This window comes from Xiphophorus maculatus, chromosome 8 (assembly GCF_002775205.1).
Source record: "Xiphophorus maculatus strain JP 163 A chromosome 8, X_maculatus-5.0-male, whole genome shotgun sequence".
NCBI lineage: Eukaryota > Metazoa > Chordata > Actinopteri > Cyprinodontiformes > Poeciliidae > Xiphophorus > Xiphophorus maculatus.
Window position 1 is genome coordinate 25,074,056 of NC_036450.1, and position 27,865 is coordinate 25,101,920.

Here is a 27,865-nt window from a genome sequence, read left to right on the forward strand (position 1 = left end):
TTGACATATTATCAACGTCATTAAACCGGTCAAACGCAGTCTGTATCAACCCCGAGTGTTTATTCGCAGTTCGTTCTCAGGTGAACTTCTCCAGCTGACCGCGCTGCTCTCTCCCTGAAGCCCAGTGGATCTCGTGACCTCAGAGCCGACACTCTGTTCAAGATGGCGGTCTTGAGTGAAGAATTTACACCTCTCCTCTGAAACTAATCCAACAGTTAGCTGTCTTGGCAAGTTCAGTTCCGTGTTTAGAAAATGGCACGTCGACAGCGTCCTTGCTCGCTCCCGTTTTAAACCGGAACTGCTGAGGTCATGGAGTAAACCCGTCCAGGTAAGAGAAATCACCAACAAACCAGGTTAACCCACTGGGAGTTAGCAGCATTAGCATGCTAGCAATTCCTTTCACCATAAACGAGCTAACTTTAGCTACACCTGCATAAAGTACGGTAATTTCGATAACAGTAGGTAGGTTGTTGCTGGCTTTGTTTAGAGCAAGTAGTTAGTAGAAGACTGCGTAAAAATAGGCGTTTAATAGTGCTGTGAAGTGTGTCAGGTAGATGCTAAAGTTGTCTACTGCTTCTACATTTGACAGTTTTGTTAGCATGCTTGGTGTGTTTTTTTAAAGGGAACCCCGAAGTTTGGATAGAAGCTAACCAACAAGCGGACCTGTTAGCTTTTATCAGCCTTAAAAACCGAGAAACGGCAACACCAGTTACATTTTCCGTCATGGATGTTGAGACGAGTTTGGTGACCCGTGATATTCTGCGCTGTGGCTCGCCTTTTAAACCTGTAACGTATTCTGTATTCTGTGGCAACTTCATACATCAGCAACCACAAACGACAAAACGAAAACCGGAGAAATTCCACAGGATAACATTTTGGAAAATACAACAAGAAACGCGTCTTAGACAGTTTATGTGTTTCATTTTATGACGGCAACATTTATATGATCAATTTTGAACTTTTACTTTATTTAACTTTAATTTTTAAATAGACTCGCCTTGTTCGACTTTCCTTTTTAACACCGTCTTCCTTCCAAAGAGATAAAAAAAACTGATTAATATAACAAAAACACAGTTATAGAGTTATTTCAATATAAAAGTAAAGCTTACAAGAATAGAGAAATATAAGTCAGACAATCTTTTTGAAGTACACATAGTATTCTAAATACATATCACCAGAAAATAGACCTTTAAAAATGTGATTTGACTAACAATAAAGTGTGTAGACAAAATGAACCTTATATTTTATAATGGTATGCAAACATAAGTCCCCCTTAAGTCAAGTCAACCATCTTCCAGGGTTTGATCACTATTAGAATAGATGCCCATCATCTGACTTGTGTCCATCTCTGTAGCACCACGCAGCTGCTGAGTTTTCCAAGAACTAAAGCATGTAGCGTGACTTGGAGGTCCAAACAAAGTCAGAGACGTATACAGAGTGAGCAGAAGCAGAGACAGGACAGTCTGTTGTTCACCACATCACACAGGGTGCCATTCAGCTGCACATACAGGCCTGCTGACAGAGAATCAGCAACCCAGAAGCTCAGAAAACCCAACTGCATTTTAATAAACATGAAATAACATAAATTACATTTTTAGAAAAAAAACCCAATCATTTTACAAAATACAAAACCATAAATATAGCAAGAAATCTGAGAAATGTGTTTTCAAACCTTGTGTTCTGTTAGCTGATTCAAATTTATAGTCTTTTTGTTTTTAAAGATTAAAATAATTGTTTGTTTTTACATTGTTGAGTAAAATGTGATGACTGTTTATCCCTATATAAAGACCCGATTAATAATAAAAATGACTTACTTTTTCTGGTAAATATTAACCTGCCCTAGTAACTAGTGACTGTGTGACTCAGCAGGGAACAGAAACTTAGGTGGAATAATTAGGTGTTGCTGTGGTTTTATTGGTGCTATATTTTGTAGCTGTCATAACAAATCTAAAAAAAAAAAAGTGTTTAATTTGAAATCTAAATTCTAACCTTATTTCCAATGAAAGCATATAACTTTTTTAAAAAACTACTTGAACACTGTTTTTTAATGTTTTGTTTTGTATTAACTTCCTCAGGTTGTGATTTGTCAGATTGCAGCTGCCAAGCTTTGCTATTTTTAGAACATATTTTAGGTCATTTTGTTTTTCTGACTCATTATTTTTAGCTACACCAAAAATATATCCTCAGAATTGAACCGGTTTGAGTCTTTCCTGATATTGTGCTCATTTATTTTTTGCATTGTTCATTTATTTTACATTCATATGTAAAATAATATGTGGTTTTGTTGTTTAGGTGCCAACATGTGTAAAAACTGGAACATGAACAAAGAAATCTGAAATGTTGTTTGTGTAAAAATTAAATTATATATATATATATATATATATATATATATATATATATATATATATATATATATATATATATATATATATATATATATATATATATAGGGGGAAAAAAAGCCTAAAACATTTTAGGAGAGATTGACAGTTAGGATGGGAAGACAGGTAAGCAAGTCTGCTCTACTTGTTTCTGGTTTGGCTTTATTCTCTTTTTAATTAAAAATTTATTACACAGTTTTAACTCCATGTTAGACATGGAAGCCTACTTTGATTTGGCAACAGGCTGAACACGAGTATTTATGGCTGCATCTGTGAAATATGTGGAGAAGGAAAAAAATCATTTAGATCTGGTCACATTGCTATTAGGCCTTTCCTTCAACAACACAAGCCTTTTCCAACCAATCACAACAGCCATGCGAAGACGTAGCTCACGGTTTTGACTGGAAACTTTTACTCTAAAGATACAGGAACCTGTTCGGGAACCAGCCACCGTATCTGGGGAAGTTTTCCTTCGTTTCCATGGCAGGAACCAGAGACAAATCAGACAAAAGCAGGCAGAAAATGGTTCTGCTAAGGAAGTAGGATTTCATTTGGATGGACTCCTGAACTAAACACAGGGATTCAGTGCTTTTGAATTGGGATGTGATAGTGAAGTAAATAAAATTAGTCAGTCCACGCAGGCTTAAATCTACAGCTTTTTGTTCATAATTTTGTGTGAGTAAAGCTAGCTAGAATCAGTACTCAAGACACAAACCAATGTGCTGCATTGCGGGTTTACAATGCAACAAAATGTTGGATTCATTGTCTTTAATATTAGGAATTTTTATGTTTGCAGAAATTTCTGAAGGTTAGCTAAATATATCGATTTTTTTTTTCCTGCACAATGATAGTCTGGTTCTCTTTTAACAGGAACTGGAGCGATCCAGGGCCCTCTGTTGTAGGCCAGAATGGACAGCTTCTTCAAGGCAGCTGTTTGTGATCTGGACAAAGTTCTTGATGACTTCGAGCTCAATTCAGGTCAGACCACACCTCCACTAACTGCTGCTGTCATAATACGACTTTTCAAAATCAATACCATTCCTGGCACGGTAGGAAAAATAAAAGTAAGAACAACATAATCAGTTACAATATGACCTGCTTACGTGCAATAAGAAAAATGTAGATATGTCAGCAAACATCTGAATTAAAAAAACTATATGAGTACCACTTGCTAGAAGGTAAGGTAATTTTATTTATAGAGCACATTTTCAGCAACAGGGCAGTTCAAAGTGCTTTACATGAATTAGAAGGAAATACAAACAAAACATCAAATCAAAGGAAAGACAAAAAAGTAAAAGTATAGAACTACATAAAACTCCAGATGTTTAATAAGAATAAGTATTTCATAATTTAGAAACTAGTAGGGGTTTCTCTGGATTCTTGTTCTGATAAAACTAAATATTGGTTCTCCATGTATGATTCTATTAGTAAGTATAAAACTAAATGTTGGAGTGTTACGAGGTTTCCCAACATCATAAAGAGGCTTATAAACATCCTTCTAGCCTTTCCTGTTTGACTGGGCTGCAGGCAGAACGACACAAACTCAAATTTAGATTGACTTTAATTGACTGAATTGAATCGCTCTTCCTTGTTTTAACATGATATGATATAACAAGATTTAAAAAGTCTAAATTAAAACTTCTCCTATAATCATTCATAGGAGCAGCAGCATGGTGTTTTGAGAAATATGTGTTAGATTTTTGTCAGGTGAACTATTAAAAGACTATAAGGTTGGATCAAGTTTACAGGTTGATTCAATAGATCTCTTTAATGAGCCGTAAATACAATCTTAAATGTAACAATTTAAAAAGTCCTGGTTCACACTGTCAAATCGCAAGCCAGAATCAGCATTGTGTTGTTTCAGGATTTCTTGAAACCTGCAGGTAGTACAATTCAATTGGTTGTTTTGTAGTCAGTTTTACAAAAGACTTCCCAGAAAAATCTATAAATTGTACTTCCTAAAGAAATAAAGTAGAATGGAATTTTGAAATAAAAAATTTTCTGTAATAATCCCGATTGTAATAAATAGTTTTCTGTGTAGAACTTGTATTTATGTACAGTTCTTTGAATGGTTTTGGCCCAGAAACCTTTTATTTTGTTTTTTTGCAAAATGTTAATATTTCAAGTGATGGAACAAGTTTCTAAAATCAGACAAAGAGAATAGTTTTCTTTAAAGCCACCACCTAGTTTAAAATGCCTCTGTTTCTAATAGCTTTATTCAACTAAGGGCTGAATGAAAATATATAATTTTTAATTATATATTATCATTAAAAATCATAATATATTGTAATATATTATATATATATATATATATATATATATATATATATATGTAATATTACTTGATCAAGCCTTTTCTAACATTCAAAACTGCAAAATAAGTAATAAAAGTGTGGATGATTCCTGCTTATATTGTACTGGCTAGATATTGGTATCGGAAAAATACTCAAAGCTGCGAAATCAATATCGTATCAGAAGCGAACAAAGTCGTTTTGGGACAGTCCTATAAATAGATTTACCATTTATTTTTCAGGAAAGTATTAGACTGTTTAGTATAGAAACGATTACCTTCATAACGTTTCTTCTTTTTGGATTGCAGACGAACTTGAATGCAAGCCTGTTTTCCTGAAGCCCCCTGTCCACCCTTTCTCCTCACTGGGCCCTCAGGATTCCTCCTCAGAGGTCTCTAGTGCCTCAACAAGCCTCCCAGACCTCAATTCTCTTCACTATGGCTCTGCAAGAAGCTGTTCCGACAGCCCCGGCAGCCACCTCCAGGGCGCTGACGGTAGCGAGGTCAGAGGTCAGCCCCTGACCGGCGTTGACCTTCTGTCTTCCGTGGACCGCAGGCCTGTGAAAAGCTCGGCGCCCCCTTGTCCGGACAGAACTCTGAAGCCAGTGTGCGACCTCGTAAATGACGCAAGCTCGGCCATCTTGGTACGGACCAACAGCCACGATGCATTCAGGGAGCTGGATGCGGCTGAACAGCAGATGGAGGAGGAGAAGGAGGCGCTGCTTGTGGACTTTGACACCCCCGTGGTCACAAAGGTGGGGTCAGAGCTCACCTTGAACAGCATTACGGAGGAGCAAGCTTCTGCAGGGACCGATGAGTTGCATCAGCAGAGCAGCGGTTACTCTGCTTCACTCAGTTTGTTGGACATTATTTTCCCCGCAGCAGTAGAGAAAAGCTCAGAACCCATCGACGAGTCACAGTCGAGAACCGCAGAGTCTGCTGATGAAGACGAGAAAGAGAGCAAAGAGCAACCTTGCTTCTCCTCAGAGCAACCGGTGGAGAATTCCTTGAACCTCCATGAAACAGATCCTACAGAATCCAATAAACAAGCGACTTTATCAAACAAAGAGCATTCATTGGATAAGATGTTGGATGAAGGTGTAGCTGAGTCTACCGAAGGGTTGATGCATGAATCAAATGGCGAACCAGTCAGCTTATCATGCCTGCCAATAGCCATGTCAATGTGTGGCGCTCTGGTGAAGTCAAATACCTCGGAAGACAATTTGGAGGCAGCGGCAGAGCTTTGTGATGAGGCGGCGGCGTCTGAGGACGCAGAGACGGAGTCACTGTTGGCTCTGGAACTGAAGGATGACGCCAGAAACTCCACTAGGGATGATGACCCCTCTGATTCAGAGCAGATTCCGGAGCGCAGGCCATCTCCGGAGGGCCAACATGGGTCCCTAGAATCTACCGTTCCTGCAGAACTCCCTACCTCTGACCGTTTGGAGTCCAGTCCGGTCGATCCCCCTGAGTTCGGTTTTGAGTATTTACCTGAGAGCGACCAGGCTGAGCTGCTGGTCACGGATGAAGAGTTGGACGCTTTCCTTCAGGCGCATGCCGAAGCGGAGCAGGGTGCAGGGGTTTCTTTCTGCAGCAGTGGCGGAGATTGCACCGAACCGAAGTATCTCTCAGAGCCGGGCCAAGGTCTGGAAGAACAGCAGATCGAGAAAGGTCAACAAAGCTGCTCTCAGGATGGACGGGAAGACCTGGAGGAACTGGCCTCTCCAGAAAGTTGCAGAACAACTGCTGCTACACCAGTATTACAAGACTCTTGTAGACCTTGCCAGGAAGACTCCTCTGGAGTCAGCTATTCTTTAACCAGCAACACTTCCCTGTCCCAGCACAGAAGTAGCTCCGATCAACAACACTCCTATGGAGGTGCGAGACCAAAACAGCCACACAGCCAAACTACCAGACCTCCACCTGCCGGAGAAGAAGGGGTGGAGCTTAATGCCTCTCCAACATCAGAAGACGAGGAGAGCCCAAGTCCTATAGAGGAGCACTCCAGATTCAGGGATTCCAACTCCAGCAATGCCTTTCAGAACCATCAGGACTTCTCCGTGGGGTTTGATGAACTCTCAGAGCCGCCTCCTTACCCTGGGGAGGAACCAGCGGCCGTTGCCAGATCAACAAGCTGGAAGAAGGACAGCATTGAGGAGCTGGGGAGCAGACAGCCGGAGTGGGTGCCAGACGCTGAAGCGCCTAACTGTATGAAGTGCAAGCAGAGGTTCACTTTCACCAAGAGGCGGCATCACTGTCGAGCCTGTGGGAAGGTAAGCCTGTGACATAGTGGGATGTGTTAATCATCCTTCATACAGTCTTCTTTTTCTCACAAAGAAACAGATTTATTAGTTGTCTTTGAAATGGATGCATGATATATTGGCATCAACATCAGAATCTGCTTTTGTCTGTCATTTTTACTCAACAGTCTGATAAGTAAAACTTGTCTGAGATTATGAACTGATGTTTATTTCCATCTTGTTGCTCTTTATGTTTGCGTTTCTTTAGAGGCCGTTGGTTATGTGGTTTTTGTTCATGTGACCAAGATAGTGTCCCCAGGGGCTGGCTCCTAATCCCATTTCCAAACCTCCATAGTGCAGAGGAGGTGCATTTTAGGTTTCATTCACACCTTATTTAACCAAATAAGGTTGAACAAAAAGTCCAATTCGTTTTGGGAGATGTGAATGTGTAATTGAACTCTTGTCCGTCTGCAAACCTCGGTCTGGGTTCGGTTGAAGTGAACTGTGATACGGTTCAAATGCATTCAGGGCATTCTCGGTAAATACAATCAAAACAAACATGGGAGTCTAGCTGTAGCAGGGTAACTGGCTCACGGTCTTATATCAAAAGAAAAATTCTTCAGCCGCTAAAATCTGACCCCACTCTGTTTTTGTTTATATTTTGTGAAGAAGGAAGTTGCGCCCATGTCTTCTTTAGATGTTTGTGTGTGGTTTCCTTCACTTGTTCTTGATGCAGTGCCCCCACAGCCAAGGAGGTGAACATGTTTTTCAAACAGTTTGGTTTGAAAAACAGTGAAATTGAACCTGAACTGCAGTTTGCCATCTGCCTCCTAAAAGTTTATAAACATTATGTCATGTCGCGTTCTACCAGACATTATGATTTCCCATTGATGATCATTAAATAACATTGATCAGCTGGTTCATTTAAGTAAACACAGAGGTTTGTCATTTTTCAACAACAAATTATAAATTAATCAGATGGGAGGATGGAGCTAAATACCTGGCAACCCTGGAAAGAAATCTTGTTAGAGGTTTCAAAAGGCTTTAGACTGGCACAGAGGTTCTTCTTCCAGCCTTAAATATGTAGATGGAAAGGCTGATAATCATGTTGGAAGATATATGGTGTCTCAAAAGACTTGCAGCTGTCATGGCAACAAGAGGTTGTTCTACGACGTTTTGACTTATATGATCTGAACTACACTTTTCAGATTTTCATTTAGTAAAAAAGCAATAAAAGATCAACGATGTTCTTCTCTGAACTGGTCTGTCACAGAAAGTAAATAAAATACTCCTAAGCTTCTGGTAAAGTGACAAAATATGAAAAGTATGAATTGTGTCTAAATCTTCCTTAATTCAATAACCTTATTAATGAATCAATTTGTTTCTGTCCATCTGTTTTTATATTTCTGCTCTCTCAACCAACCTAATTTTCTGTGAGCTGAATCGTTTGTTTTGTTTTTGTTGTTCTCCGGTGTCTGTGCCCCAGAAATAGTTAAAACGATAGATTACATCTCGGAGCTAAAAATAGCCCTATGGCAAAGAGCATGAGTCAGCGGTTCTTTTTCCAGCTCCTCTTTAGACCTCCGCTGAGCCTTGCATCCTGGAGCCAGCGGCTAAGTCCTCCAAGGAGCGGCGATTAAAGCAGGACTGGAAGCCGGCGCTCAGGATGCAATTGTTTACAGCTCAGACGACATGATTTGCCGCTGCTACTCCTGCTGCTATTGCTGCTGCTGCTGTTGCTGCTGCGCGGGGCCGCACGAACATGTCAGGATGCTCTCTGAATAGTTTTCATTCCGCCTTTCTCTCTCTGTGTCCGCTAGAGTGAATCGGTGTTGCCTTCATTGTGGTTCTCTTTCTGTGGCAGGTGTACTGCGCTGGGTGCTGCAACAGAAAGTGTAAGCTGAAGTACCTCGACAAGGAGGCTCGAGTGTGCGTCCTCTGCTTTGATACCATACACAAAGGTAAGAGGAACGCTTTTCTTCTGCCCATGGGCGTTATTGCAGTGACAAAATCAAAGGATAGATGATTCATTGTTCAGTTGTTAACACCCTCCCCTTCCCCCACCGAGATTAGCCTTTAGCACACAGATCGTCAGGTCTTCATCGACTCTAGCGGCACAAAAATTAAATTCTCAGGATTTGTTTTTAGTGAGAAATGTTTACATTTTAGTTGCAAGTGGATCTGGGTGCATAATCGGCCATAAACAATTCAAAGTAGTAGTAGTAGTAGGAATAACATTATTATTTATTATAAAAATCTTAACATAGTAATTATAATAACCATAATATTAATAGCATCATAACTGTTATTTTCATAGTATTATACATATGTGTAACAATATTTTAACAATAATACAGTAATAATAATGGTAATAATTATCATCACAATGTCCTATTAGTATTATCATAGTGAAAATAACAATATTATTTATTATTTTAACAATTATATTAACATAACGTTAAAAAAAATAGTGTTATTATAATTATAGTAATTATAATATCTGTCTTAATCTCTCTACGCTAAGCATTTATTATAGTTATTATAGTACAATTAATAGTAATATTATTAAGTGTGATAATGTTGTTGTATGATGATATAATAACAATTATTATGTTATTATAATAATATAACACTCTTATTATTATAACAGCAGTAAAATATTACATATATAAAGTAAAAAAATATATATAATTCTATTAACAGTTATATAATACTAACAGCATTATTATAATTACTGGAGCAACAACAATAATTGTAATCGTAACATTTATAGTGATAATTATAGTAGTAATAGAAATAACAGTATTAAAATAATTTCTTAATATTGTGAAGTAAATCAGTGGATTAGTTGGTTCTCATTCTCATTTTGATAAGATTATGTGTGATACTAGAGGTGTTGGGTGTTTTGGACATATTGGCACCCTTTCTCCTTTGAGTAGTATGGCCTGGTCAGGTGGAAAAGGAATCGGACATTTTGCCGGTTCTGCTTGACTGGGGTACTGGTGGTTTCAAGCAAACAGAAAAATACATAGAACAAAGATAATGCAATATTTAAAGCATTATTGTAAGCAGTAAGTGAACATATTTTCTGAGAGTCAGAACTTGTCAAAACTGTCTTCTGGGTAGTTTACACGCCAGAGCAGCAATGCTAAATATCTGTGTACGGTTCTCAGAAAGGTTTCTGCTTTGTCCTTTATGCTCATAAACACACGCCATATAACAGACAGAAACTGAAGTAGTCATGTAATATTCCTAGAATCCCGGCCTCGCTCCGTCACTTTGCTCTTTTCCTTGTCTTGTAGCTTCGTGATGTTGATGCACATGGTTAAATTTTATCTGTGATGGCAGTCGACAATGTTAGCTAGCTTCTGATGAGTCAGCTTTTCTACGTATTTCCAAACCTCTGTCTGCTTTAATGTGAGTGGTACAACTTTATTTTTGGAAATGCACTTTATTTATTGATCTAATCAATTCCTGTATTGTCCCCTAGACCGTGTTCCAAATTATTATGCAAATTGGATTTAAGTGTCATCAAAGTTTCACTAATTAATTTCAGAGAGCTGGTTGATTAGTTTGTCTGGTGAGCTCAATTAAAGGAAATCTACTTAAGAAGGATGTTCCACATTATTAAGCAGGCCACAGGTTTCAAGCAATATGGAAAAGAGAAAGAATCTCTGCTGATGAAAATCATCAGATAGTGTGGTGCCGTATGACAAGATATGAAAACATTAGATATTTAACAAAATCTGAAGCGTTATGGTACTGTGAAGAGATTTGTGGCTGATTGAGAACAAAGATGGGTTTGTACAGATAAAGGCAGAATGAGGAAGGTTTCTGTTAGACAAATTCATCAGATTAAGAGAGCAGCTGTTAAAATTCCTTTACAAAGCAGCAAATAGTTATTTGTAGCTGCTGGAGCCTCTGGAACCTGAAGGTGGAGGATCCTCCAGAGGCTTGCGGTGCATCAACCTACTATTGGGCCCCTAACCAGAGCTCACAAGCAGAAACGGTCCAGTGGGCCCAGCCGGACATGAAGATTCATTTTCAGACTTTTTGAAAATTTTATTTTTGAAAAATTATTTTTGAAAAAAAAAATCCTGTTCTCATGGGGAGCTTTGTTCAGTAAAATTTGATTTATACTGGGGGGCGTGCCGTGGTGACGGAGGGGTTAGTGCGACCCACATTCAGAGGCAACGTGGCCTTGACGCGGCTGTCGCGGGTTCGACTCCCGGACCCGACAACGTTTACCGCATGTCTTCCCCCTTTCCTGTCACCCTACTTTGAAAAAGGGATACTAGAGCCCACAAAAAAAAGACCCCTTGCGGGGCGATAAAAAAAAAATAAATAAAAAATTTGATTTATACTGTAATAGTTCATGACTTGAAAATTATACTGACCATCATTTTTCTTAAATGCATTGACCATGCAAAATCTGAGAAAATATCACTTGCATAATAATGGAGAGAAAACAAATTAGCATTAGTGCTTCACAAACTCTTCCACACATCAGCAGGAACAAGATACAAACTTTGTATTGTCAAACACATCACTGTTTTAAAGGACTTTAATGTAGCCCCACATATTTCTCTCTGTGTATGTGTGATGTCTGCATCTTGATCTTTATCATATATAACATTTGTATTTTAATCTTAGTTTGTTACCCAGTCTAAACCCTTCCGGTTGTTGCAATGGTTATTTTGGGGGGATTTCTATGCCCTAAAATGACTGATTTTTGCAGGACCTTCTTCTTAAAGTAAGGGATTTTTTCTTAGTTTTATTTTTGGCATAACATGGTCTTGCAAAAAAGCAGAAATTTCTTTACATAACCTTCTCAAAAACACTGGATTTTAACAAAGTTAATATTTAAAGTGCAAATAACATTTCCAATAACCGTATTTTGCAAACTATAAGTCGCTCTGGAGTATAAGACACATTAAATCAAAGTATGTCAGGAAGAGAAAATAAAACATACCAGACATTCATGTAAGACCCAGAGCCATCCAGACTATATAAAAAAGTGTGACTTTTATAGTCCAGAAAATATAGTGCCTTCTTGAAATGGCAAATCAAATCACGTCCTGAGAAGTAGACAAAGTGCAAAAGAAGCATAATATTGGCCACCCAAGTTAACATGAACTGTTTACACAGTACAGACAAATCCTGCTGAACAGAAAACTGACATTATCTATTTGCAAAGGTCTGAAAACCAGCCACTGTCCCCTGGACTGACCGACAGACCCTCCCACCAGGTCACCTTTGAACATGTGCACTACTGCAACATTGTCACTACATTTAGCGGCTTTTCAAACAAACAAAAAGTTATCGGCCAAAATTTGTCAGGCATTTTAAAGATTTGTGATCTGCCAGAAAACTGCCCTTAATACCTAGGGGTCAGTACACCTCTAGGTATTAAATATTTCATCTATAATACAAAGTGATTCAAAGGTTTTCTTCTAAATATTGAAGCAATTCTATAAAGAATTGTTTGTATGTGTAAAACTATAACGAAGTCAATGCTTGGCTGAAGTATAAAGGAATCTTTTTATATTTTATGTCTGCAGCTGGGACAGGAGGGAGGTGATGGATGGAGGGGGAAGAGAAGAGAGAGGAGAATTAGAGCACGACTCTGTTTTTGTCCTTCATTTTTATGGGTGTGTGTGTTCTTGTGACTGGTCCAGGACCAGCTTAACGCAGCAGACATGTGATGCTCACACGCTGCCTGAATAAAAAGAATAATAATTTTAAAAAAAACAACAAGGTTGATCCACTTTCACAGCTTGTATTTGCTGTTGTGGTGCAGTGGGTTGTGGTCTTCTCTCCTCCGTTCTTACGTCAACTTGTAAAAGCTTGCTGCGCGCACACACACCATCACAGCAGCCTGCGGCTAACAGCCTATTAATGCTAACAGCACACTCCTGGAAATCGACGTTTGTGAAAAGCTGTGCTGGTTGTGCCTGAGGTCAGCCTGAGGAATAGACTGGGGATGATTTGGACTGATTGAGTTGTAACAGACGACACAATGAGGAGGCAAGATGTGGATCACTCAGAACTTTGGTCTGCTTTTTTGCTTTAGGTGCATGCAGAAGCCTTTTTGGAGTGTGTGTGAGGATGGACCCTGTATCACTGATGACTATTAACTAGTGTTCTAATTATCCTGCATGTCAAAGTAGAAGTATTTCTTTCTTGTGTGTTTTCATTTATTTTATATGTAAAATAGTCGTAGCAGTTGTAAAACACATGCTTCAAAAGCCATTTCCATTTCAAATGTGCGCAAAACTTTGACGACGATCCTCTAATGTCGGAAAACAAATCAAAATTTTGCTATTGTGGTGCTTTGGTTAAATGCGATAAGTCTTGAAAAAACATGCCCTTCCACTTCCTGTCATCTTATTCTTCATGGTTTCCGCCAGTAGCAACATGCTGTTGTTTATCATGCGTCTCGTGTAATTCAAAAACATTGCTTCCATTGCAGTTTTTCAAATTACACAAATTTCAATAAGCACCTCTTTCTAGCGCCAAAACATTTTATTGAACTTTTTTTTTAATTTCCGTGTTTCTTTTAACCGTGTTTGTTTTTGTAATTCCAGTTTTGCAAACTAATGGCTTAATGTTTCAGGATCTTCCAAACTAAAAAATCTTTAAATTCATCACACATCCATCATGCAGACTCTTCTCTGTCCTGCTTGTCCGCTAATTGATCTGATGGTGATTAACCTGAAAAACTATGACGATGTGGAAAAAGATAAGTCAGGAAAAGAGGGGTTTGTTGTAATGCCTGTGGTCAAATCAATGGCCAGCAATTGTATCACAAATGTTTTCCTTTTGTAGCCATAGCGGCAGACTAAATCTGAAGTGAGTTTGATAAATTCGCAGGATTGTCTGGAGTGGAAGGTTTAAGTATTTATGTTACACATTCAGTGTTTCCTCAGAAGGTGAAGTTGAAGCTTTCTGAGGTCAGTTTTTCCTAGAAAACGCTCCTGTTCTACATGGTGTTTAAGGTTAATGGCTGCAGCCTAGATATTCATTACTACTCTGAGGTTTTCCCTTAACCTTCACTTTACCTGCCGCTGTAATACAGCAAGATTTTATTTCACTTTCGGGAGACAGACATTTTCTCTTGATTGTTAGCCACTCAGAATGAACACATTTTTATGAATTATGTTTTAGTCTTAAAAAATGCAGGAAGTGTTTGTTTGCCTGAAGTCTGTCATCACCTTACAAAAATAGTTTGTTTTTTTTCCTTTTCTTGAATTTCTTATTTATTGTTTTTATATTTGTAACATGTTTGCAGGCTGTCAGTACCTCCTCTAAACCCAACTTGACATAGGTCTTTATTAGAGATGCGCTCATAATTTCCTTAATTTTGTGAGATTGGTGATCGGCCGATACTTGCATGTGAAACCAATCTCATCCACTGATCTTTTCTACCTCACCAAAGGTCTAAAAATCAGCCACTGTTCTCTTCTGTTCTGCCGTGAGAGGGGTTTGACTGTTAGCCCTGCCCACCAGGTCATGTTTGCACATTTGCAGTTAACAACAGTCACTCCACTGTTATCAATTCAGCATTTTTTCGTTATATTTGGCAACATTTCAGTCAAAACAAAAATCAGTATTGGCCAAATTTGGAATTGGCAGGTTAGGCTTTTTAAAAGTCGGTAATCGTCGATCGACCTGAAAACTGCTATCGGTGCGCCCCTAATAAAATGCATGCTTTTCTATCAACCTATTTGTGTTTCAGCCCAGGCCCTGGAGCGGATGATGAGTCCCACGGGCCCGAGCCCCAACCCCAACGTCCCGTCTGAGTACTGCAGCACCATTCCCCCTCTGCAGCAGGCTCGCGCGGCCGGAACGCTGAACTCCCCCCCGCCCACCGTCATGGTCCCCGTCTCTGTTCTCAAACACCCCAACAATGACGGTACGCATGATGACGCGTGCCTGATGGCTAATCTTTGATTCTGTTTATAGCCCATAGTTTGATTTTTGCCTTGTTTCTCTGAAATGTTCACATCGAAGAAATTCCCGTTTCTCTGTCTGTCATATCAGCTTGTCCACGTGAGCAGAAGCGCGTTTGGTTCGCTGACGGTATCTTGCCCAACGGGGAGGTGGCAGACACGGCCAGGCTGTCGGTGACGAGCCACAGGAGCTCCCAGGAGTTCAGTCCAGACCCGGAAACCGTAAGACAAACATCCACAAAGCTTCCCACCCATGGGCGTAGGTTTGGGTATGGACGGTCGTGACATGTCACGACCAATATTCAAGGGATATAAAATAGTCCCGACCAATTTTTGCCATATTAATTAAAATTTTTTTTTTTTTTTTTAACAAAAGCAAAATAAATAAACGAAACTCTACACTGATTAGTTTAATATTTCAATACACTACGCAGTGGTAGCATTCATTTCAAAATTCGCTGTTATGAACTATGACGACCCATGCCGCTATTGGCTCAAAGAACGTGGATCTACGTTCTTTGATTAGCTGCAACAGGCGGCGGCCAGCTGGCCACACGCGGAACGGAAGCTTGGTCCATGGTGCTGACAGTGAACGCGTCTCCTTCTGAGTTTGACATTTATTATGAGTCTCCGAGACCATGTCGCCACCAAAAAGGAAAAGGACGACAGACATTAGAAGTTATTTCGCTACCTCAGCTGTAAGTACAGTGAGGGGACCCATAAGTTAGATATCTATCACGCAACGCATTTGTTGTAAAGTCCGGTGTTTAGTAAGGTCAGCACTGAATGTGAGGTAGAATAGGTCTGTTAATTATGTAATACTTTTTCACATAGGATGCTACGACAGCAGAGCAAGGGGCAGAGCAGAACGATGGAGAGGTGGCTGGAGCTTCAGGGCTCCAGGTGAGGTGTTAGTTATACTGTGAAATTATCTCAGTAAATATGGCATTTGAAGTGTTAGTCTTAAATTAAGTTAAGCTAGTGTGAATACAAACCAGGTTACGCTGCTGAATTTTGAAAAGGAAAAAGTAAAGTGTTGTTGAACTGATCTGCTGAGTTTACACAAGATTTATGATATGGTTATGGTTGGGGGGAGGGGTTATTAAGCCAATGTGGTGCCCCCCCCCCCGGTCAAAAATGGTCGGTGTGCGGGGGGGGGGAGTTGGTCAGTAAGTTGTAAGGTCCCACCAAAACTTAGACCAAACCTACGCCCTTGTTCCCACCCATTCTTCTTACTCAAAACAGTGTTAACTAAGGGCAGGAGATATGGAAAAATTATAATATTGCAAATTTTTGTCTGCTGAAATCATGATTGAGTTTTTTTTTTATGAATCCAAGCTGCTTAAGGCAACTAGAATATTCTGGAAGCTGAGGAGTCAAGTTGCTTTCCTCTTCATTTAGTGAGGACAAAACGTGAAGGTCCAAAATGCAGCAACATTAAACACTTTATTCTCTTTAGGGGAAATATATCCACTTGACTTATACTATCGTCTGTTTGCATCTGTGTTGGTCAATCCTTTATATAACATTTGATGGCAAAAAGAAGAAAAGTTTTTAAAACTATGGCAGAATAGTACATTTTTGTGTTGATTTAATTTTGGTTTTTAACCAAATGTTTTGAACTTTGGCTTGTTTAAATGTTGTTTTTTAAAAAAAAAGAAAGCATATTGCTGTAGCCTGGGATGATCATCTCTTATTTCAGTCTGGCTCAGCTGGGTTGGACCCTGGAGGTGGTGCCCCATCCGTCCCTGAAGCCCCTATAGTCGAGCCGGTGGCGCGAGCTCCGGTGTCTGGACCCTGGGATTACGGGTTGCTTTCTGGAATTGCTTCTTCAGTGACAAGGGTTCCCAGTCTGCTACCAGACAGTCAGGATGAGCTGCCTCCTCTGCTCATCACCACCGGAGAAGATGACGGAGAAGGTGTGTGAAATAAGAAATCAGTAACTGAAAGTTGCTGTTGGATTAAATTTACACTGAGCAATATAAATTAACCCCTAACAAATGGCAAAAGGAAGAACAGAATTCTCAGCAGGAGATGATCAGCTTTGGGAATACGTAGTGTGCTAATTACATTAGTCTTGTCTGTTTGACTCATGGAGACCACATCCAATCAAAATCCTGACTTATACATGTCTTAAATTAATGGAAAAGCAAAAATTCAATGACTGTTTATTGTAATATCACCCATCACAGAGGTTAAGCAAGCCAGTGTGCTGCAAATAGTGTATAAGCTAGAAACAGCTAAAATGCTAAGCTTTGCTAAAATGGTGTCAATAACATGTGGCCCATCACTACCATATTGACTAACTCCATTCAGTATGCAGACATTATTGTAGAAGCTGAAATTAGCAATACTAAGATTAGCTAAAATGTAGTCAGTAGCATTTGTTGTATCATGAGTATGTTGACTTACATTCACTGAGTCCATTCAGTATGTTAAGGTTACCTTTATATCAAATTAACTACAATGCTAATGTCAACTTAACCACTACTAGTATATAGGTTATAACTGACATGTTGACTAACATCGACTTACTCCATTCAGTATGCAAACATTAGTGTATAAATTTAAAATTAGATAAAATGCTAATGTTAGCTAAAAAGCTGTTGGCATGTGAGCTGACAGTAGCATGTTGAACTCCAGTAACATATTCCATACTGTATTCAAACATGTGAAATTAGCTAAAATAATGTTGTAGCATGTGAGCCATCATTAGCATGGTAAGTAACATTGTCTTACTCCATTCAGAATACAGAGTACAAGCTAAGTTTAGCTAAATTCTGTCATTAGGATGTGGGCTATCACTGTCATGTTGACTAACATTGACTCACTCCATTCAGTATGCTATTCTTAGCTATTATATAATATTTGCTATAAAGCTAATGTTAGCATGAGGGCTATTACTAGAATGTTGACCTGCTAGCTTTCATAAGGGAACAGGATACTTTTAGATGTTAGAGTGCTTTATACATAGCTACGGCTTTTATTGTGAAAGTTTACTGTATCGACTCTATAACATGGAGGTATAAAGCCCGGTGTTATGGGATAAATTTGATTAGCAGTTAGCTGGTCTAATGACCAGCTGGAGCAGAGTCTCTACCACATGCTGCATCACAGTTTGATTGCGCATTCACACCTCCTCAAACAAACTTGATTTTCTAAGCAAACAACTAGTTTGATTAAATCGGTCTAAACAGGGCAGGTTTGTCTGGACCTTCAGGAACCGTTAGCTCACACCGCCCTGTGTTTGATGCTTAGATGTTTTGGTGGAGGAGAGTCCAGCTCCCTGTCAGATCCGACACCTGTTGGAGGAAGGAGGTCCGCGTCCTCTGACTTTCGTTCTGAATGCCAACCTCCTTGTAAACGTCAAACTGGTTACCTGTGAGTAGAATTGTTTGTTTCCGGCTTGAATGTTTCTCATTATGAAACAGAGCGCCTTCCTCCTGCCTTCTCACTCCTTGCTGTTCCCAAACAGACGGCGGCAGGCAGTGCTGGTGCGTCGGCTCTAATGGACTGCAGGCTCTGGGACAGAAAGAGTTGGTGTTTCTGTTGGAGTGTTTGTCAGGAGAAAAAACGCTTCCAAGAGACCTCTTCTCACTTTATCTCAGCGTTTACCAAGATGCCCAGAAAGGTATCATATGGGGCCTTACTAGAACATTCAAAAAGCATCTCCAAAAAGCTACAAACCTCATTATCTGTTACAGGGAAGTTTGTGGAGGAACTGGATAACATTACGTTCACAAGCAGCTTCCTGGACAGCAAAGATCATGCAGGAATGCTGTTCTTCTCCCCCAGCTGTCAGTCTCTGGACGGCCTCACGCTGCCTCCACAGCCGTTCCTGTTCGGCCTGCTCATCCAGAAGCTGGAGGTTCCCTGGGCCAAAGTGTTCCCACTCAGACTGCTGCTACGGCTTGGAGCCGAATATGACAGTGTGTGATTTGCTTCTGCTTTTTTCTTTCTTTCTTTTTTTGTTTTGTACAACACAGCTGGGTTCATGTCCGCTGTTCACTAGCACAGATTCCTTTTTTTTTCCCATACAGATAACTAATGTTTAATATCAGCCGATACATAAAAGCAGTGCTGAATCGACTTAAAACATTTCTTATTTTACGTAAATGCACTGAGTTACACATTTATTTGGTAACTCTGCACCAGTACATCACATCTAACTACACCAATAACTTCACAAGCTTGGTCAAACATGTAAAAGTAACACATTGTTTTTTCAGTCAGTGCAGTTAGAACAATGTAAAATAATTAAGAAACTTACCTTCTGCAACAAAAGTTTTTTCAGATAGTTCAGAAAGTGCACTTATGAATTCTAAATAAAATGCCAAATAAATAAAACATGACGTTTCTCAGAACACAAAGCATAGAATTTGGCTGAATAGATCTTCCCTTTTAGATTGGACACATTGTCGCCAGTACCCAATCTGGAATTTATTTCAATATCTGGACCAATCCAGATATTTATATCAGATCAGTTTATATCTCTACTGTTCACACACACACAGCTGACTGACGTTCTATTTCAGATCTTCTTCCAAACGTTACATTTGGGAAATTGTCCTATTATTGTTCAATAAGTGTGATAATTAATAATCATTAACCCTAAATTGATGTGTGCGTGTTTTCCAGTGTATCCAACGATGCTCGTAAGTGTTCGTTTTCGGGACTCTGTGTATCGAGAGACAGGACACACCATTATGAATTTACTGGCTGTAAGTACCACAGCAGCAGGTGGTTCCCACCATGTAAAGCTGTCAATATTAAATCAACCAGCTGATGTTTGTAATCCAACTGAGAAGTTAAAAACCTTTAACATTTTAGTGTAATAATTAGTTTTTTACCCAGATCAGACTGCATAATTTCAAGTGTTTTGACTGTGAACCAGAAGTTGTTGGGTTTTTTTTACCCCACAAAGACAAAACTTTATTTTTCAGATTTTTTTTTATTTACCTTAGGTTATTTCGCATATGCTTTGAACCTTTGCTGTGTTGTGAGTTTAAGTTAGGACATGACTGATACAAAAATCTGTGAATTTTCATTCAATTTGAAATATTTTGCACCCTCTAATCGCCACCAATAATGAGGCTGTTTTCTGGGGTAGAGTTCTGCTCTGGAGCCGTTCCTACAGCAGAAACTATAAGGGTTTTTTTGTTTTGTTTTTTAAAAAGAGTTAAATTTCCTGTAGTCAAAATGCACCAGTTTTCACTTTGTAACTGTGGATGTTCTGAAACCCAAATGTAAAGTTCTGAATCTGCATCCCTCTTTGAGGTCAAATTTGACTTTTTAGATTCTGTTAAGTCTCATTTTTTGGCAAATGTTTCTGTAGAAAAGATGCTGCCTGTTAATTATTCACACCTAGATATAGGGTGTTAACATTCTTAGGCCACACATTCCTCATTACACAGATACACATCACCTGCTATGATTAAATCCAGTTAGCAGGCATGTTTTCCATCTAGAACTTAGAAAATATGTCAAAAAATGACGACAGGCTCTGTGTATATAAGAACAGATTGTCATAACGTGCGAACGCTCTTCGTCCAGGACCTGAGGAACTACCAGTACAGCCTGCCAGTAGTGGAAGGCCTCAGGATCCACATGGAGATGGGACACAGTTACATTGAGATCCCCAAGGCTAGCTTTAGCGAGGTAAGCTTTACATTTCCGATTACAGCATGGTATCAAAGTTGTCTGATATCTTTTGAATTCCAGTTCTGTAAAAGTCGAGGCTCTTTCCTTACCTGTCTTTTCTAAGTGATCACATGTGCAGGATTTTTTTTGTAATTTTTTAAGGTCTTTCTTAGCCTAGCGTACTCAAAACCTTTGAGTACACATTGTGGACAGTACATTTAGCAGAATGGTTGACTCATTCAACTGACTCCAGGATGATTTCATTGCACCAGTATGACTGTGATAAGGTCTTTAGCTTTCTTTTTAAAGTAAAATTAAGATAAACCAGAGTTTGCCTTTTTTTTTTTTTTTGGTCAATTGCGCATTCACACTTTTCCAAACAAACCAGACTTTCCAGGTAAACAAACTAGTTCAAAGCAGAATAAACAGGGCTGGTGTGAATGAACCTAAGTCTTTCTAGAAGTGATCTCTGGTGCAGTTCGAATGCATATGTGAACCGGAGGCTGCTTCAAAATCAGGAAACAGGCTACAGCGAAGGTGGATTCTAGATAAACACAACCAAAAATAAATGTGCATTTCTATCGCTAGGGGAGAAATTACTCTAAAAATCCTGGCAGCACTAAAATCTGATCCCACTCCATTTTTGTTTATATTTTGTGAAGAAAGAAGTTGCGGCGTATTCTGAAAACTGTGGTTTTCATGTTGTTTCCTTAAGTGGTTCTGGGTACAGTGCCACCACAGGCGAGGGGTGGAACAGGTTTCTCAAAGGGTTCGGCTCGTTTGAAGATGTTGATGATGTGTGAAAACGCCCTTAAACTAAACCATATCTGAAAGTGTGCAGCAGTTCACCACAGACAGAAATGGTTTTCTGTGCTCTACAGATGCAGAAGGTGGTGAATTCCTCCAATGAGCACGTCATCAGCATCGGAGCGAGCTTCAGCCAGGAGGCCGACTCTCACCTGGTGTGTTTCCAGAACGAAGAGGGAAACTATCAGACTCAAGCCAACAGCAAGCCAGGGAAGACTCGCACAGGTCCAGCTGCTGCAAACTCATTACTCTTTGTTGGAAAACCGTCAGTGCTGCAGCAGCCTGTAAAGTCCGTACGTTTATCTGATGAGGTGACTCCATGGTTGTTTCTGTTCACTTCAACAGTGACTGGAGCCAGCTTTGTGGTGTTTAATGGAGCGCTGAAAGCCTCGTCGGGTTTTATTGCCAAGTCCAGCATCGTCGAAGGTAAAAGTAACCCACAGTCAGACTTTAGTTCTAGTATATATGCCAGCGTGTGAATAACAGGTAAGACATAAATTTGTTTTTCAGATGGGTTGATGGTTCAGATCCCACCGGAGACCATGGAGTCTTTGCGCTCCGCCCTGAGGGAACAGACAGACTTCCACATCCCCTGTGGGAAGAATGACGGCGGAGAGGTCCGAGAGAACGTCACGGTCCGCTGGGTCGACTGGACCTCTCCCGTCAACTCTGGGTAACTTTACTACCTACAGGCAATTAATCAATTAATAACATGATGAATTAAAATTAGCTCCATAATTTGTAATCTGATCATTTTTTTAAGGGAAATTTTGTCCACAGAATCATCTCAATCCAGACAATTTATTTGACTCTAAACCAGAAGGAGGAAATGCAATTAATTGTAATGAATCAATTTTTGAAATGATCATCAACTGAGTTAATTAAGTTGATTAATTGTTAACTGGGTCATTTGCTGAAAAAGCAATATATTTACAATTGTAATTAAGCCAAAACTGTATAAAATATATATTTTGCATATAATATAAAAAAAAAATATGTTCCAGACAAAGGAACATGTTCCTTTATATCGGACAAACATATTCCAACACTCCTAGAGTGACAGTTTTAGCTTCTCCTGATCAAATTCGCTAAAGGAATGCTACATTATTGGGTTTTACCCAATAAAATATTTATTATTTGTCTGTATCTTTTAATGCATTTCTAATATGGCATTTAAAAAGTTGTTTTATTTAATTTTCCTTTTGGATCAATTAAGTATTTTTGAATTTGAAAAAGGTTCAAGCGGTCAAATAAAAAATCTGTAGGCTGCGGCAATTTTTTAAAATCAGATTAATCGATTAATCTTCAAAATATTGATTAGCTACAGCACTAAACCTGATGGTTTGTTCCTCAGAAGTTAGGGTTTGTGGAAGCATTGTGCTTCCACAAATGCATTAATGTCATTCTAGATATGTGGTTTAGATGAAATTTGACAAAACTGACTTACGGTAATTTTAAAAATATAATTGTGTATCTGATTTAATTACTGTGACATAAATTTAGCCAGTGGCTTTTATTTATTTAGTGTTATTTTGTGTTGACCAGTAAAACCAGTGGGGTTGATGGGAGGCCTCTGGATGGCATCCCCAGCGTCAGAATGCAACAGGATGCAGAGTTTGAGTCCGACAGTTGCTCCATTAGATGCACTGAGGTGAGGTTGTTGTTTTTTTTGTTTCGTTTTTTTAATTTTATTTTACTGAGCAGAATGTTTCATCTGCTGCTGAAACTCCGAAGATGTTTGACATGAGCGGATCTCTGCAGGTCATCTACCAGCTGAAGGCTCCAGACTGCAGCCTGGCGTCCATGCTGTCGTCTTGCAGCATGTTTCAGAAGGAGATCGCCATGGCGACCTGCAGCGCTCTGGCTCCTCACCTCTCAGTTCTGACCGCAGGCGGCATCAACTCGCTCTGGCTTCGCATCTCCACTCAGGCCGACATGGTAAAAACTCAAACGCAGCGTTTGGAGGGCTTAGCTAAAATGTTTGACATGAGAAAAATGTCTAAAGATCAAAAACATTTATTTACATTGGAGTTATTTTAATGGCTACAGGTCATCGGTAGCATTGCTGCCTTGCAGCAAGAATTGTTTTTGGTCTAGTTTCTAGTGAAAATATCTTAGTCCACTTCAAATAAGATCAAACTAACTTACAATCAATTAGTTACAATCAATCAAGCTCCTATTTCTCTTCAGGCGGAAATAGGAGCTTGTATTAAGTAAATAATTTTTTAATATTGAAAAAACTACTAGTTCTATTTCACTTATTAAATTGGGACAATGTCTTTTTATATATTATAATGCTTTTTCCATCAGGAAGAAATTACTAACTTAACAGAAGCTCTTATATCTTTCTGAAAAGTTTCTCGTAAATTAGTTTTGTCTTATTTCAAGTGTTCTAAGATATTTGCACTAGAAACTAGACCAAAAATACTATTTAAGATTTTGTGTTTTTTGCGTTGTGGGTTCAAACTCCGGTACTGTTGGTTTGGATTAGGTTTAGGTAATAAAACTCCATCCATTTTGGAACTTTGTGAAATTAAGTAAATGTTTGCAGTTTCTTTTTCTGGTTTGAGTTTTTTTTCTCCTCGTGTCGCAGAATTGTGGCGCCCCCTATGGGAAGGCACCCCCCACACTTTAAAAGCCCTGTAGTAGCACAAAATTTACATAATTGTGATGTGGAAAAAAAAAAACCCCAAAAAACGGTCTTTTAAATTTCTTTACAAATAAAAACTATGCCTCCCTAAAGCCCTAGTCTGTAGTTAACACTAAAGATTAATGCATTAGCTGTTTTGCATGCCACACTTTTCAGATTGATGTAATGTTTTTGCGTGGCTGTGTGCGTTTGCCCACCCAGGTGGAGTACCAGGCGGGGTCCGGAGGCCGGCTCCTCCCCCAGCGCTACATGAACGAGATGGACAGCGCTCTGATTCCCGTCATTCACGGAGGGGGTGCCAGCGTACCGCAGACTGCCATGGACATGGAGTTGGTCTTCTACATCACACACACTTTCCAGTGAACAAAAACTAAACACCCCACTCAAAGTATTAAAAAAAATAAAATAAACAAAGAAAAAAAATGTAGACCCGTCAAGAGGATGGATGTATTTTTAGTGGGATGCAAACTTTATAGAAAATGGATTTCTGTCGTCACCAAAGCTGCTACGTCAAACACTAAACACCGCTCTGATCAGCTCTGCCTTCCTGGCTCTCCGGGAGCTCCTCTGTGAATGTCACTACACACCTTCTTTTAAAAAAGGAAAAAAAAAATCATCTGGATGTATTCATCATTTAAAACGGGCTAACTGAATGAACTGACAGCAGAGAAGCCACCGGGTGCTGATGTGCTTGTAAAGGAAGGATGAAGAATCTGCTGAAACACAGAAACACAACTTCTTTCTGTCCACACTGGGACTTTTTTTTGTCTTGTGGGTCGTTTTTTTTTTCCATTTAAAGTATTTATTTTTCAGATTTCCCCTGTGCACACTTGTTCAGGGTCACTGTTTATTCCCCTCCGCGCAAAAGAGAATAATACATTAACATAGTTTGGATTAAAATTGTACCAAAATCAAGACAAAAAATAGTAAAAACAACCCCGCATGTTTCACAGCAACATACTCAGAGAAACAAAACCAGGAAGAAACGCTACAATTTAACTCAAGTCTCATTTTACCAGCTCAGATTCAGTTCTGCTTATGGAGACTTTTTTATTTTAGTCCATGGAGTTTATTCATTTGTTTGGAAACACAGAGTATTTTTTTTAGTAAAAACATGGAATGTTGGGTAGGAAAATTACAGCGCCCCCTGGGAGACATGAGGAATTTTTTTTCTTTGCGTTCCCTCGCCATAACGTATCTCATGCGGTATATAAAAACCCGAAAGGTTTTCTGGCACAAAATAATTTTTTTCCAGGCATCTTTTTAGGTTTTATACCTTTTTCTTGTGAATACAGATGCACCACAAACTTATGTGCATCCCTACTTATATAAATATAACAAAAACTTTCTGTAAGAACAAAATGATCAAATCCATCCAAACTGTTTTGTGCATTTTTGAGTTATTTTCACAGAGTCATATCAGCCATTTGACAGTTTGTCTGGTCGTCTTTTTCATGTCGGCAATCTGAATAAATGTCTGTTTTCGTTTGCAGTCCCGTCTCCACCGAGACATATTACACAAACAAACACAAGAAGCAAATTTTCTGCACCAAATGACCAAATTTACTCTGAGGGAACGCAACAACAACAATAATTAAAAAAAACAACCCCATGTCCCCTAAGACTTTTGGTTTTTTACAAACCAAAAGTCCAACCTGACTGGATATTATGGGAGAATAATGGGATTCAGATAGCCTGAGACATCAGATTAAACTTATATATTCATATTTTATTCTTTTTATTCTTCTAAAGTAGGAGTGTCGAGTCTCTGCAACATTCCTCGTATAAACTGCTTCCACTGGCTTGAATATTTGAGGAAAGCTGACTGTAGTTGTTTATGCCGTCTCTCCATTTTATTGCTTTTTTTTTTTATATTCTCATATAGAAAATGAAATCTTCTAAAACAGAACACTTGATTAATCGACAAGTAGCTGAGATTGTTGGAACCGTCTTCTCAACATCTTCACTCTGTGTGAATGTTTTATCTTTGAGTCGACACCGAGGCTCTTGAATGTATCTGTTTAATGCTCCTCCTGTCATCCCCATAGCAACCAATCACATGTAGACCTGCACCGATCAGTATCTTGTAGCCAGTTTCAGATCCCTTGGATTTGGAAAGCTTTCGTCGACTTCAGCTGATTCCACTTTCTCATTCAGGACTCTAAGGAAGATTTAGTCAAGAAGATGTGGCACCGCTGAGTGAGTAAAACTATTTGAGAAAAAGGACAAAGCATGCGTTTTAAGTGGTCTGCTCCGTCTTAGATCAGCAAGTAGCTTGGTTAGCAGTAACAACCAGCTGGTCCTAGAAATGAAATAATTTTTTTTTATACCAAATTTGATCTCCAATGTTAATTGATTTTCTTTTTTCTTTAATAAATCATGATTGACAGAAAGTATATCTAAAAAATAACATTGGTGCATTGATGGAAAAAAAAAAATCCAGATTCCAAAACAAAAAATTCAGTCAATTGATAAAACGGCTTCCTTCATTACCAGCTCTGGCAGGTCTGTGTGTATTCTTTAGAGAATATAGATTTTATTTCAAGAGAGTCGTAAAAGATTAACAACATTTCCAGACCTAGTATTCCTCATAACAGACGGTATGGTTTTGAATATGATAAAACCATAAATCTTTGCTGTCATGTGCTCAGCCTTCCTGTTACCTTTCTAAAACAAAGCATTCCCTTTCTCACAGCCTGAACCAACCGCAGGCGTTTCTTTGTGTTATTTCTAAACGTTTTTGACGTCTCTATACTCCTTGACACAGCACCACAGGAACAACTTCCACACTGAAGAGTGTTGCTGCTACTCTGTAGCACTTAGGCTTTGGTAAGGTGCGTTCACTGTTTGGAAAAAGATCCGACTTTAGCGTTTCAGACCAACATCAAAGTCTCTGTTCGCCTCCAGTCATATCGTCACCTTCCTAAAATAATGATGGTAACAGTCAATTTCTTTTTGCCACAAGATGATTTAGAAGGGGAAAAAAATCATTTTTGGCAAAAAACGACTCCAGCCATTATTTTAAGCAGGTGACAATATGGAAACTAATCATCTATGCATCCTTAGCTGATCTGTCATAACTCATTAACTATGCATCTAATTTAAAGTTTTTTTTTCCAATATCTGCTGGGAGGGAATAGTAGGTGGAGCCTAATCAGATCAACTGAAGCTGACCAATCAGAGGAAAGCATCCAGTAAAACCCTGATGGCAGAGAGTAGCTATGTGCGCTCATCTATTTTTCTAGTTTAGGATAAAAATCAGTGTTTGACTTCTTCTCATCCATATGTATAAAAAAAAATGTGCAGAGATTATATATGTATAGAAGGAGAAAAAGAAATACATTTTTTGATATTGCAGAGATATTTTTGGTATAACTGATTAAAAGAAAAAAGTCCAGCATATTTAAGATGTTTGGAGCTAATGTGAGGTAAAAAAAAAAAAAAAAAAAAAGCAAATCTAGTTCAACGTGAATGTTTTAAATCTGCAGCCTTGACCCTCCCTCTGCAGGTTGTAGTTTAACCATCAGCAAATACAGCCAGGGGAGTTTCGTGCTTCGGGTTAGTGTGTGCATGACTTGGGCTATTTGCTGTTTTGTGTCGGTAGGTGACTAATAAAAGAGGGGGGGAGATGAAGAATATATATTTTTAATTGATAAAAATCAGCGTTTAACTGACCTGTAAAGTTTGCATGTTTTTTTTTTCTAGTTAGGATTTCTTCAGATGATTCAGAGCTGAATTTTTTCGCCCCCACAACGTTCGATCTTCAGCTAATGACAGGTGGATGTGGGACAGGAACTGCTGGTTGAACACTAAACTGCACTTATTTTAACTTTAACATCTAACATTTTAGATCTTTTAGCTGCAGAAATGCATCATAAAGAATGAAAAAAAAAAAAAAAAAAAAA

General features: G+C 39.0%; 1 protein-coding gene across 1 annotated transcript; it reads left to right on the forward strand.

Moving 5' to 3' along the window:
* On the forward strand, positions 1-27,865 carry LOC102216886 (zinc finger FYVE domain-containing protein 16-like). Its single transcript, XM_023338173.1, has 18 exons — positions 1-328; positions 3,252-3,359; positions 4,981-6,944; positions 8,776-8,872; positions 14,650-14,826; positions 14,955-15,085; positions 16,566-16,782; positions 18,122-18,244; positions 18,339-18,494; positions 18,568-18,792; positions 19,502-19,584; positions 20,417-20,521; positions 21,385-21,535; positions 21,656-21,736; positions 21,821-21,983; positions 22,856-22,961; positions 23,072-23,248; positions 24,162-27,865. The coding sequence occupies exons 2-18, from the start codon at positions 3,290-3,292 to the stop codon at positions 24,321-24,323; spliced, it is 4,188 nt and encodes a 1,395-aa protein (XP_023193941.1). The 5' UTR covers positions 1-328; positions 3,252-3,289; the 3' UTR covers positions 24,324-27,865.

What these genes read in the sequence shown, in the direction of transcription:
- LOC102216886 (XM_023338173.1), top strand. Translation starts at nt 3,290, where the DNA reads ATGGACAGCTTCTTCAAGGCAGCTGTTTGTGATCTGGACAAAGTTCTT. An exon ending in TGACTTCGAGCTCAATTCAG is followed by an intron (nt 3,360 to 4,980) that starts GTCAGACCACAC and finishes TTTGGATTGCAG; the next exon opens with ACGAACTTGAATGCAAGCCT. An exon ending in GCCAGGGAAGACTCGCACAG is followed by an intron (nt 21,536 to 21,655) that starts GTCCAGCTGCTG and finishes TCACTTCAACAG; the next exon opens with TGACTGGAGCCAGCTTTGTG.